The 12,500-nt window shown below is 44.3% G+C and overlaps 1 protein-coding gene across 4 annotated transcripts in view; it reads left to right on the forward strand.

Annotated features, from left to right (window-relative positions):
- Positions 1-4,233: 4,233 nt before the first annotated feature.
- ppp1r37 (protein phosphatase 1, regulatory subunit 37) overlaps positions 4,234-12,500 on the forward strand; it is a 36,390-nt gene continuing 28,123 nt past the window's right edge. For all 4 annotated transcript variants that reach the window (XM_053622378.1, XM_053622379.1, XM_053622381.1 and 1 more), the window contains exon 1: positions 4,234-6,145. In XM_053622378.1, the coding sequence (XP_053478353.1) occupies positions 5,587-6,145 (559 nt within the window). In that variant the 5' untranslated portion in view covers positions 4,234-5,586. The remainder of the gene's footprint in view (positions 6,146-12,500) is intronic.

Consider the following 12,500-nt stretch of genomic DNA (forward strand, 5'->3'; position numbering starts at 1 on the left):
TAAATGGTGCACTTAGGTGCACGCTTTTATCCAAAGCGCTTTACACGGTGTCTCATTCACCCATTCACACACACACTCACACACCAGTGGTAGCAGAGCTGCCATGCAAGGCGCTAACTTGCCATCGGGAGCAACTTGGGGTTCAGTGTCTTGCCCAAGGACACTTCGGCACGTGGAGTCACGTGGAGTCACGTGGGCCGGGAATCGAACCGCCAACCCTACGATTAGTGGACGACCCGCTCTACCGCCTGATCCACAGCCGCCCCACTTCACACTAGACCCAAAAGTTCTAGCTTGGAGAATTAATTCTAATAAGATGTGAATTCAGATTACTCGTTCATGCTCAATCGCTGTAAGCTTTTAATAAAATGTTTATTGCACAATATCACAACTCATAACTGAATTATTCTTCATTTTCAGATCAGAGATTATATAACAATATACAGACTCAGATTCATCTGAGTCTCTTTTTATTTCCCAGAAGGAAAAGTTCCTCAGACAGGACGCAGCTCTCAGAGCAGAGACGTGGCTGGGGATTAATAAAAGCAGAGGAAACAGAAGGTTGATAAATAACTCCAGAAGAAACAGCCTGTGTTAGTGCTTTCAGTCTGACAATTAAATATTTAGTTGTGTTTCTCTTCACACTAATGAAATAAACCCTGAAATCCCTGAAAATCTTCATTAGTTCTGTCCATAAAATGTCCAAATGTTGTGTGTAAAATGTTTTTAAAAGGATTTGTAACAAAAAAAAATGAAAATGTCCACACAGGAAACACACTTTCACACATTAACTGTCCTGTGTCTGAAACAGAAAGGGTTTTATCTTTACCACAATGACCTGCTGCCCCCTACTGGTGATGGCGTAGAGGTAGCGGTGGAAGAAATTATTATTATTATTATTATTATTATTATTATTATTATTAACTTCCATTCCATCCTTACTGTTTCCTCCACTAGTGTCAGACATAGTCAAACATTTCCACATAAAACCTATAGACACGTATAACACACACACACACGAGAATGGGTTTCAGCTGTATATTTACAGTAATATTTCTGATCATCTGAACTTCACTTTACATTAAAATGAGTTTTATAAGATTAACTGTATTTTCAGGTTTTGAGTGTAGCTGAAGAATATGTTGTGGGGTTGTTAGTCCCTGATAAGATCGTAACGTCTCTGAGGTTCCGCCCTTAACAGCTTTTCATTTTCCCAGGGACAAAACTGAAGTAAAAAACCGTCACCTCCTCTATATCAGACTGTCTGAGTCACTGTCAAAGGATTCCGTCTCCTACTGCTGTTTTTTCTCTCTCATAACCTTGAATATTGTTAATAGAATAGAATAGAATAGAACAGAATAGATGTGCAGGAATTAATATATTTGGGTCATCTTGTGATGAGGATATAAGGACACAGATTGACCGGATTGAACAGAGAGCTTCATCCACAAATTGAGCTCCTGCTTCACCATCACAGACCAGTCCAACCCAGTACAGAGACTGTACCACTCACCACAACCCAGTACAGAGACTGTACCACTCACCACAGACCAGTACAGAGACTGTACCACTCACCACAGACCAGTACAGAGACTGTACCACTCACCACAGACCAGTACAACCCAGTACAGAGACTGTACCACTCACCACAGACCAGTACAGAGACTGTACCACTCACCACAGACCAGTACAACCCAGTACAGAGACTGTACTACTCACCACAGACCAGTACAGAGACTGTACCACTCACCACAGACCAGTACAACCCAGTACAGAGACTGTACCACTCACCACAACCCAGTACAGAGACTGTACCACTCACCACAGACCAGTACAGAGACTGTACCACTCACCACAACCCAGTACAGAGACTGTACCACTCACCACAGACCAGTACAGAGACTGTACCACTCACCACAGACCAGTACAGAGACTGTACCACTCACCACAGACCAGTACAACCCAGTACAGAGACTGTACCACTCACCACAGACCAGTACAGAGACTGTACCACTCACCACAGACCAGTACAACCCAGTACAGAGACTGTACCACTCACCACAGACCAGTACAGAGACTGTACCACTCACCACAGACCAGTACAACCCAGTACAGAGACTGTACTACTCACCACAGACCAGTACAGAGACTGTACCACTCACCACAGACCAGTACAACCCAGTACAGAGACTGTACCACTCACCACAACCCAGTACAGAGACTGTACCACTCACCACAGACCAGTACAGAGACTGTACCACTCACCACAACCCAGTACAGAGACTGTACCACTCACCACAGACCAGTACAGAGACTGTACCACTCACCACAGACCAGTACAGAGACTGTACCACTCACCACAACCCAGTACAGAGACTGTACCACTCACCACAGACCAGTACAACCCAGTACAGAGACTGTACCACTCACCACAGACCAGTACAGAGACTGTACCACTCACCACAACCCAGTACAGAGACTGTACCACTCACCACAACCCAGTACAGAGACTGTACCACTCACCACAGACCAGTACAGAGACTGTACCACTCACCACAGACCAGTACAGAGACTGTACCACTCACCACAACCCAGTACAGAGACTGTACCACTCACCACAGACCAGTACAACCCAGTACAGAGACTGTACCACTCATCACAGACCAGTACAGAGACTGTACCACTCACCACAGACCAGTACAGAGACTGTACCACTCACCACAACCCAGTACAGAGACTGTACCACTCACCACAGACCAGTACAACCCAGTACAGAGACTGTACCACTCACCACAGACCAGTACAGAGACTGTACCACTCACCACAGACCAGTACAGAGACTGTACCACTCACCACAGACCAGTACAGAGACTGTACCACTCACCACAACCCAGTACAGAGACTGTATCACTCACCACAGACCAGTACAGAGACTGTATCACTCACCACAGACCAGTACAGAGACTGTATCACTCACCACAGACCAGTACAGAGACTGTACCACTTTTTGTCAATCTCATATTTTTCTCTTTCCCTCACTCATGAATCATCTCACTCTTTTCTGGAAGTGAACCAGGCCTTGGACTTGGAGATGCTGATTTTTATCCCAGTTGCTTCACATTGATCAGTGATGTGTTTAAAGCCAAGAACGCAGACACACTCACTGCATAATACAGTCTGTTTAACACTGCCCATCACTTGCCTGCTGCCTGACTGACATTACACCTTCCCTTCACCTTCATCATTCAGCATGGCTCCATGTCACCGTTTCAGGCTGAGCCTTACCGGGCAGCGTGGCTGGCCCAGTCATCAGATCAGGTACACTTGGTCTTATTTGTGCCTTTCCTGGGGGTATTTAAGATCGCTCTTTGTCTAACCTCTTCCTCATGTCTGTTCACCAAGCGTGCGTGTCCAAAACGGTCACAAAGTACACAAACCCGTTCACCATAACGTCTCAATCCACAAAGGGGCAAAAATAAATATATAAAATTAAAATATAAAGAAATTAGGATTCCGACTTCAGTACCAAGGAGACTTGCACCAACAAAGACAAGCACTGCAATGAACAACAACAACAACAACAACAGCAATAATACAAATGAAAAGTGTATATAGAGTGATATAATTAACATATGAATGTTCATATGTTCCTCATGCATGTAAATAAGAATAGTTCTTTAGACTAAAATGTAAAAAAAAGAAAATGTTTATCAATTTGTCTTAATCATACTTCGTCTGTGTGTTTATAGGTGTTTTTAATGAAATTACTTTTTCCATTTGAATAATTGGAGTGCACAAAATACCTATCTATCTGTCCATCTATCTATCTGTCTGTCTGTCTATCTGTCTGTCTGTCTATCTGTCTGTCTGTCTGTCTATCTATCTATCTGTCTGTCTGTTAATAATTCATAGTTTTCTGTTTAGAACACATCAGCGTTGCTGTAACGTAACATAAACATCGGAAGATCACTTCATACATGATTCGCCAATTAAGAAAATCCGTGTGTTTTTATTTACCCTACAATTATTTTTTTTTAATGTATATCAACATTATTATCACAATCCAAAGATATTCTGTTTTTATCGTCGTGAATTCTATCGCGTCGTGTAATTATTTATTTATATTAACTGACAAAATCCTGTTTGAGGCGCGAATGTGCTGATCTGAAATCTTCACCCGGCCGCTGTGATGACGTTTCGGCAACTGAACAACAAACAGTGTTTGGGTTTAATCCAAAATGGCGGAGCAGTCTGACACTAGGGCACTAGCTACGGTACAGAAAACTCGCCCTAGATAGTGCGCTTATCTAGTGAGTGTGGATGTATTCGGGATGCCCGGCTGGACTTGAGTAAGCAGGACAGGTAGAATTTGTGCTGTCCGTGTCGTTAGCTTCGTGTGTTGTGTTCCGTGTGTGAGTTTAAACCGATATTTAACTCGGGTTTCATTCTAAATGAAGGGGATTGAGCGCTAGTGGGTGTTTATGTTGAAAGGCGGTGATTATAGTTGAGGTTTGGAGGTGAGCGTGTCGAGCTAGCAGGCTATAAACGTTAGCAGCGCTGCTGGAGGAGCGAGCTTATGACGCCCGTGTTTTTCTGTCCGCGATGCGCCGCGGCTCTGCGGAGACAAAGTGCACATTTATAAAGACTTTATAACGGGATCTGCGTGTGGAGGTCTACATCCCGGAGTGTGTGTGAATACACTCCTCACGGTTCCGGCAGTCTGGGCCTGAAAGAGCCGCTTATTCAGTACTTTCCATGTAAATGAAGTGGTGTTAGCTGTGAGGAGATCACCTTCTGAAAACAGCAGCACAATGCTGTCCTGCTTCTCTCTCTCAGCACCTCGGTTCTTCTGAATACTGATCCGTGCAATCCAGGTCACACCTGCTCACACATCTCAGCTGTGTTTAGATTCACTTTATGTATAGATAGATAGATAGATAGATAGATAGATGTATCTGATTGTAGCATAAGCGTGCTTTTAAAAAATTATAAATCGCGGTTATTGTAATTATTGTTATTATTATTATTATTATTATTATTATTATTATTATTATTACACCCGACAAATAGAAAATGTTCACATACTACTGAATTTATCTGGAAAATACATTTGTAAATTTTCGGGTTTGGTTCAGAACTGGCTTTAAATAGATTTAAATATCTCAAATCGGTATCTGTTAAAAACCAGAGCATCCGTCAGTGATCTTTGTGTATTTTTGGAAATACGCAGAGTGCAGTAACCTTTGACCTGCGAGTGTGACGTCAAATCAGGGACGTTTGCAGCACTTTAAATAAATAAATAAATAAATACATAAATAAATACATTAATAACCCATGTTCCAGATAAGGATCCGATCTGATGTGTGTGTGTGTGAGAGAGAGCGAGAGAGAGGAGAATAACTGAAGAGGGAATGAAGCTGACTGCAGGATTTGCACCGTGTTGTTAGGGTTCCTGTTTGGAGCACTGAGAAGTTTTGAAGTTTTCCTCTAGTTGAGAAACGTGAGTTTATCGTATTAGTTGTTGGACGGCGTTGTGAAGTAGTAGTCGGTGTCGGGTCTGTGCTGAGGCGTTCATGACACGAGAAGATGAACGGTGAGAATCCAGCACTAGATTTATGCAATGCCAGAATGAAAGCGTCTGATGATGACCACACCACGGCGCTCATCTCCGAGGAACTCGTCCTCCGGAATAGCATCAAGTTCATAGATAAGGATGTGGTAGCTCCGGGATCGGGACACAAGGATAAGAACGATGGAACCGTCCTTTCGGTGGCGTTGCACGTTCCTGAAGAGAGTAGCGCGCAGGATCTGGAATCCCGCTTTTCCGTCGGAAGTGCGAATGACGATGAGGACATGGACATTGGTGTGGATTTGAGCTTGGACGAAAGTGGAGTTTTGGAGTCGGACCCGGTGACGGCACTCGACGAGCGCGGCAGTGTGGGTTCTGTAGCGTCTGAAACGGATAAGGACTCGGACAAGCCTTCAGAATCCGATCCTTCGAGTTCGACCGACGGCGAGGCCCCGTCCCCGTCCGCGGCCCTTCAGGAAGGAGCTGGACACAGACACGGAGCCAAGAGGGTCACGTTTCCCTCAGATGAGGACATTGTGTCCGGGTCAGTGGAACCGAAGGACCCGTGGAGACACGGTGAGTTCACGTAATTGTTTTATATCTCTCTCTCTCTCTCTCTCTCTCTCTCACACACACACACACGCTGCAGGTGAGCCGAGCTCCTCTCTGTTTAGGAAACACACCTGAGCTGTTGGGAAACGTGATGTTTCGGATTAATGTCTCGTCTCGTTCAGCTCGCACTTCTACGCCTCTCAATTGTGTTCAAGGATCATTTAACTCTCACAGCAAAATACACTTCAGCAGCTGCCAAGCCGTGAAAACATCTCGTGTTACCTGTCCTGAAGAGAGAGAGAGAGAGAAAGAAAGAGAGGGAGAGAGAGAAAAGCTGCTCTCTTCTTTTTACCTCTGTGTGATCACTGAATGGGGCTTTTTTTCGAGACCGCTCCAACTCTGTGTTTCTCCTCAAACACCTCCTGATCTCACACTTGTAATCTCCCCCTGATCTCACACTCCTCCTGACCTCACTCACACTCCTCCTGATCTCACACTCCTCCTGATCTCACACTCCTCCTGACCTCACTCACACTCCTCCTGATCTCACACTCCTCCTGACCTCACTCACACTCCTCCTGATCTCACACTCCTCCTGATCTCACACTCCTCCTGACCTCACTCACACTCCTCCTGATCTCACACTCCTCCTGACCTCACTCACACTCCTCCTGATCTCACACTCCTCCTGACCTCACTCACACTCCTCCTGATCTCACACTCCTCCTGACCTCACTCACACTCCTCCTGATCTCACACTCCTCCTGACCTCACTCACACTCCTCCTGATCTCACACTCCTCCTGACCTCACTCACACTCCTCCTGATCTCACACTCCTCCTGATCTCACACTCCTCCTGACCTCACTCACACTCCTCCTGATCTCACACTCCTCCTGACCTCACTCACACTCCTCCTGATCTCACACTCCTCCTGATCTCACACTCCTCCTGATCTCACACTCCTCCTGATCTCACACTCCTCCTGATCTCACACTCCTCCTGACCTCACTCACACTCCTCCTGATCTCACTCACACTCCTCCTGACCTCACTCACACTCCTCCTGATCTCACACTCCTCCTGACCTCACTCACACTCCTCCTGACCTCACTCACACTCCTCCTGATCTCACACTCCTCCTGATCTCACGCTCCTCCTGATCTCACACTCCTCCACAGCGTGATGAGTAAATTATTTATTTATCTATATTACTTATCTTAAGTTCTGATTTATATATGTTCACATTTTTCCCTTTAAAAACCGACTTTCTCAATTCTTCTATCTTAATCTGATTTGGGGGTGGTCTCTCTATCTATCTATCTCTCTATCTATCTATATTTCTATCTATCTATATATGAGGTGAGTTTGTGATGTAACAACATGGCTTTGAACCAATCATGTCAAATATGCAAATTATTATCGGATAATAATTCAGTACACGAACCTTCAGCCACAGAACATATTTAGATTCAGAAGAGACGGTGGTTGTCATGGTAATGCTAATTAAATAAATAAATCTGTGCGAACAGGTGAGGATGAAAATGAGACTCTTGATACTGAAGTCACACTGGTGAGCTAGTTTGCTAGCCGCTAACTAGCTAATGTAGCTAATGTTAGTTAAACTGTTGGAGATGGCTGTAGGATGTGGGAGGCGGTCCCTATTGTCTGATTTGCATATGTATGCATATTCATGGTTCCCAGTGTTTCCCGATGTTCCTCAGATGTTTTTAGTTCATCTCTCGAGCTTCAAAACATTAAAGTTATAAACTTATATCTTATAAATGAGAAGTTTGAGTGTTTTAAAGATCAGATCATGAGAATTTAGTGCATTTGATCGGTCGCTTTGAGAGAAATAAACTCGCAGTTTAAACGTCATGAACAAAACCAGGGAGAAGAAATTCATGTCTAGACCTAACGTTAGCGTATTATAGTATGTTTCTGTCTTTCTGAAGTGACATGATGACAGATGAGGTGAGTGTGAGGCGCGACCTGACGTCTTTCTCCCTCTGTACATATAAAACACTCACCTGAGACTCACCTGAGTGCGCCGAGCCACGCTGTAGGAGAATTAATTATTCATGAATTCACCAGTTTACAGACAACGCTGCGTAACGTCAGTGCGTTTAAACCCAGAGCTGATAAACACCATGAACCTGTGCGTGTCAGTTCTGAGTTCTGGATTGTGATTGGTCAGAAGGTGTTGATTAGTTTTCTATAACTGTGTGTGTGTGTGTGTGTGTGTGTGTGTGTGTGTATAAATCACACACAGAGATGGGCGTGTCCTCACCGTGTACACACTCATCACACTACACACTCCATGTGCACTACACTGTCCTCACTTTAACACACAGATAGTTTTGATCTTATTATAAGTGCTTGTTGTTGTAGTGGGCGTGGCTATCCTTGATCATTAGTAGGTCACATGACCAGGACATGTCTGTACTCAGTACCTGTGCGAGGAGCTCAGTAACTTCCCTCTAAAGCCATGGAACTCGTCACGTCCTTTAAACATCATCTGCATTTTATCATTCTGTGTTTTGAAACTTTTGGTTTAGAGAGAAAAGAGCGAATGTGTGTATTACATTACACACGCACGGAAAACTAATCCCGTCTGAGTAGGGCTTTAGAGAACACGTCACAATATTCACATCACGCTGATGTGAGAAGAATTTGGTGAGGATTGGACAAAATTTGGAGGAGGAGCAAAAATGGCAGTTAGATGTGAGCATTTTAAGCATGTTATTGTAACTTTTGACCAGTAGGTGTTGCTGTCACAAAATGTGTTGCATAGCCTCAGGTCATGGTCCTGAGCATGCCTACCAAGTTTTGTGTCAGTCATTGCTGACATACAGCTTCACTTCCTGTTTGGCGGCTTTCCTGTCAGACTTGTTGACCCATCATGGACGAACCATTTGGAGTATTCCAGAGTCTTCTGGTAATGTTTCGGAGGCTTACTCTGAAGATGTTCAGAGCTAAATTTGGTGAAATTTGGACATAATTTGTAGGTGGAGTAGCGAAAAAACAGTTTTTAACAAAATCCAAGATGGCCGAAATGTAATTAGGCGGAAATTGATGTCCATTGAACTTATCTAAGGAGTCTAGGGACACCTGACATTGACATTTTGGCCACATGGGTCAAAGGTTATGGGCCTAAATATACTTTGTGTTCAGTACTTTTCTCCCGTGTCGTTCCACTTTATTACAAACTTTATTAACTTCATTTATGGACTTTATGGTTCTTTATATTTCCAGAAGTCTGGAGTTAATACTGAAGTCTGGTGAAGATTTCATGTGAATAACCTCATGAGAGATGTATTTACTGAAATAAATGAAGTGTTCAGTGTGTATTTCCCCCACTGTATAACACGTCTTCCTTCTGGTTTTATTACTGACACAGAGCCTCTAACCTCCGCTCATTATCCTGGACATGATCCTTACACTTTCCGCTCTTTATCACAGATTCAGAACCTGAATGAAGTTTAAAGTTTATAATCCTGATCCAATTCCAGTGCAGGAAGTTTTTTAGGGAAAAAACCTCCCTGCTTTTGTAATTTAATATAACCCGAGGCACTGTTTGGTTTATTTATGCTGACTCATTGTCTCTCACTCTCTCTCACTCACACACACACACACTCGCAGGAACAGGATGTTTTCCGTGTGTTATCACGTCAGTACCCTCAGCCTGTCCTCGAGCTTCACTGAGGGACGTGACGAGAGGACGTGAAATTCCACCGCTGACTCTGCACTTTAAAATAAAGATGAACTCTGCGGTGTTTACGCTGAATTCTGTGAATGTTGTTTGAGTTATTGGGTTTTTCTCTCCGTGTACTGCGCTGGTTCCCGCTCGGTTCTGCAGAAGCATGTGTGAGAACGGTTGAAGCGTGTTTGATATTAAAGTTGAAGCCCGAGGTTGATCAGATGACCCTGTTGGAAGCTGTGTTTGTATCGCGTGTTCAGGATACAGACGGTTTGTTTGTGGAACGAGGTCAGATCTTATCTTCACGCACCAGCTCGCTGTATTTACAGATTCACACACCGCTCAGAGAGACTCGCATTTTATTTACAGCTCTTTCCTGTGTCCATCTCTGCCTCGCTCTCATGATGATCTCCATGATGATCTCGAGATACATGTCCTTCTGTCGAGACTAAGGTGTAACAAGTTCCACATTTACCTTTCAGAAACTTCTTCCTCTGTTCACGTTAGCAGGTGAAGAGCCTCCCATGTCACTTAAAGTTTGTCTCTTGTGGGCGTGTACCGACTGTTACCGTTGTCTCTTGTGGGCGTGTACCGACTGTTACCGTTGTCTCTTGTGGGCGTGTACCGTCTGTTACCGTTGTCTCTTGTGGGCGTGTACCGACTGTTACCGTTGTCTCTTGTGGGCGTGTACCGACTGTTACCGTTGTCTCTTGTGGGCGTGTACCGACTGTTACCGTTGTCTCTTGAGGGCGTGTACCGACTGTTACCGTTGTCTCTTGTGGGCGTGTACCGACTGTTACCGTTGTCTCTTGTGGGCGTGTACCGACTGTTACCGTTGTCTCTTGTGGGCGTGTACCACACTTGTGTGTTTTTATTAGGATTTTGTGTCAGACAGTAAATGGAAACTAGCTGAACTAAAGTTAAATGTAACTGTTATTACTGTGATTATTATTATTATTATTATTATTACTGTGATTTATTATTATTATTATTATTGTGGTTATTATTATTGTTATTATTGTGGTTATTATTATTCTTATTACTGTGATTATTATTACACTACTGCTATGTTTATGGTAAAAATGACCGTAGTATCAACAGGTCAGATGATTATTATTCAGACTTTTCAGACAGAGTGTAAACTCTGTTTCGTCCTCGAGCGTTTAGTTTGTTCCCTCGTTCCCAGGTTTCTGTTCTTTACAGTACAGAGTAAAGAACCGTTCCCGAGGGTTCTCTCAGTCTCTGTTCCGTCTCCGAGGAATTCTGTGTCTCGTCCTCTCACTGTGTGCTGTGATGGGAAACTCGCTCGCTGGGTGATGGATCTGTTTCTTTCTCTTCGTCTGTGAGTGGTGTGGAGGAATGAGGAAGTACCGGGATCTCCTCTCCTCTCCTCTCCTCTCCTCTCCTCTCCTCTTCTCTACCTCACACTCCACGTGTGACTTTCCTGCATACATCCTGCAGCTCAGTTTTATTATTATTATTATTATTATGTGATGGTTTTGGAGCACACAGAGAGGTAGCCGTATGGAAAAGTACCTCATGCCCACGGTTAAATATGGAGGAGGATCTTTAATGTTTTGGGGCTGTTTTTCTGCCAGAGGACCTGGACATTGTGTTAGGATACATGGCATCATGGACTCCATCAAATATCAACAGATATTAAATGAAACCCTGACTGCCTCTGCCAGAAAGCTTCAAATGGGCCGTGGTTGGATCTTCCAGCAGGACAATGATCCAAAACATCATCAACATCAACACAAAAATGGTTTACTGACCACAAAATCAAGGTCCTGCCCTGACCATCCCAGTCCCCTGACCTGAACCCCATAGAAAACCTGTGGGGTGAACTGAAGAGGAGAGTCCACCAGCGTGGACCTGAAATGTGAAGGACCTGGAGAGGTTCTGTATGGAGGAACGCTCTCAGATCCCTCGCCATGTAGGTAACTCATCAGGCGTTATAGGAGAAGACTCAGAGCTGTTATCTCGGCAAAGGGAGCTAGCACAAAGTATTGACTAAAAGGGTGTCAATAAACACACACACTCACACACTGAAGTACTCTGATTAATGTGCTAAAGTTGAGGATATAGCACTGCCCCTTGTAGCAGGTTAAGACTCCGCCCCTTTCCTACACTGTGTGTGTGTGTGTGTGTGTGTGTGTGTGTATGTGTTTCTTCTCCTATCTTCAGGGATGTCACTGCAGGAGCTTTATATTATAAAGGTGAGAAGTTGATGTCATTTCCTGTCTGTGTCCTGTCATCCTGCACTGACTGAAGGAGTGAGTGAGAGAATGAAGGAGTGAGCGAGAGAATGAAGGAGTGAGGGGAGAATGAAGGAGTGAGTGAGAGAATGAAGGAGTGAGGGGAGAATGAAGGAGTGAGGGGAGAATGAAGGAGTGAGCGAGAGAATGAAGGAGTGAGGGGAGAATGAAGGAGTGAGCGAGAGAATGAAGGAGTGAGGGGAGAATGAAGGAGTGAGCGAGAGAATGAAGGAGTGAGGGGAGAATGAAGGAGTGAGCGAGAGAATGAAGGAGTGAGGGGAGAATGAAGGAGTGAGCGAGAGAATGAAGGAGTGAGGGGAGAATGAAGGAGTGAGTGGAGAATGAAGGAGTGAGTGAGAGAATGAAGGAGTGAGGGGAGAATGAAGGAGTGAGGGGAGAATGAAGGAGTGAGCGAGAGAATGA

This window comes from Ictalurus furcatus, chromosome 4 (assembly GCF_023375685.1).
Source record: "Ictalurus furcatus strain D&B chromosome 4, Billie_1.0, whole genome shotgun sequence".
NCBI lineage: Eukaryota > Metazoa > Chordata > Actinopteri > Siluriformes > Ictaluridae > Ictalurus > Ictalurus furcatus.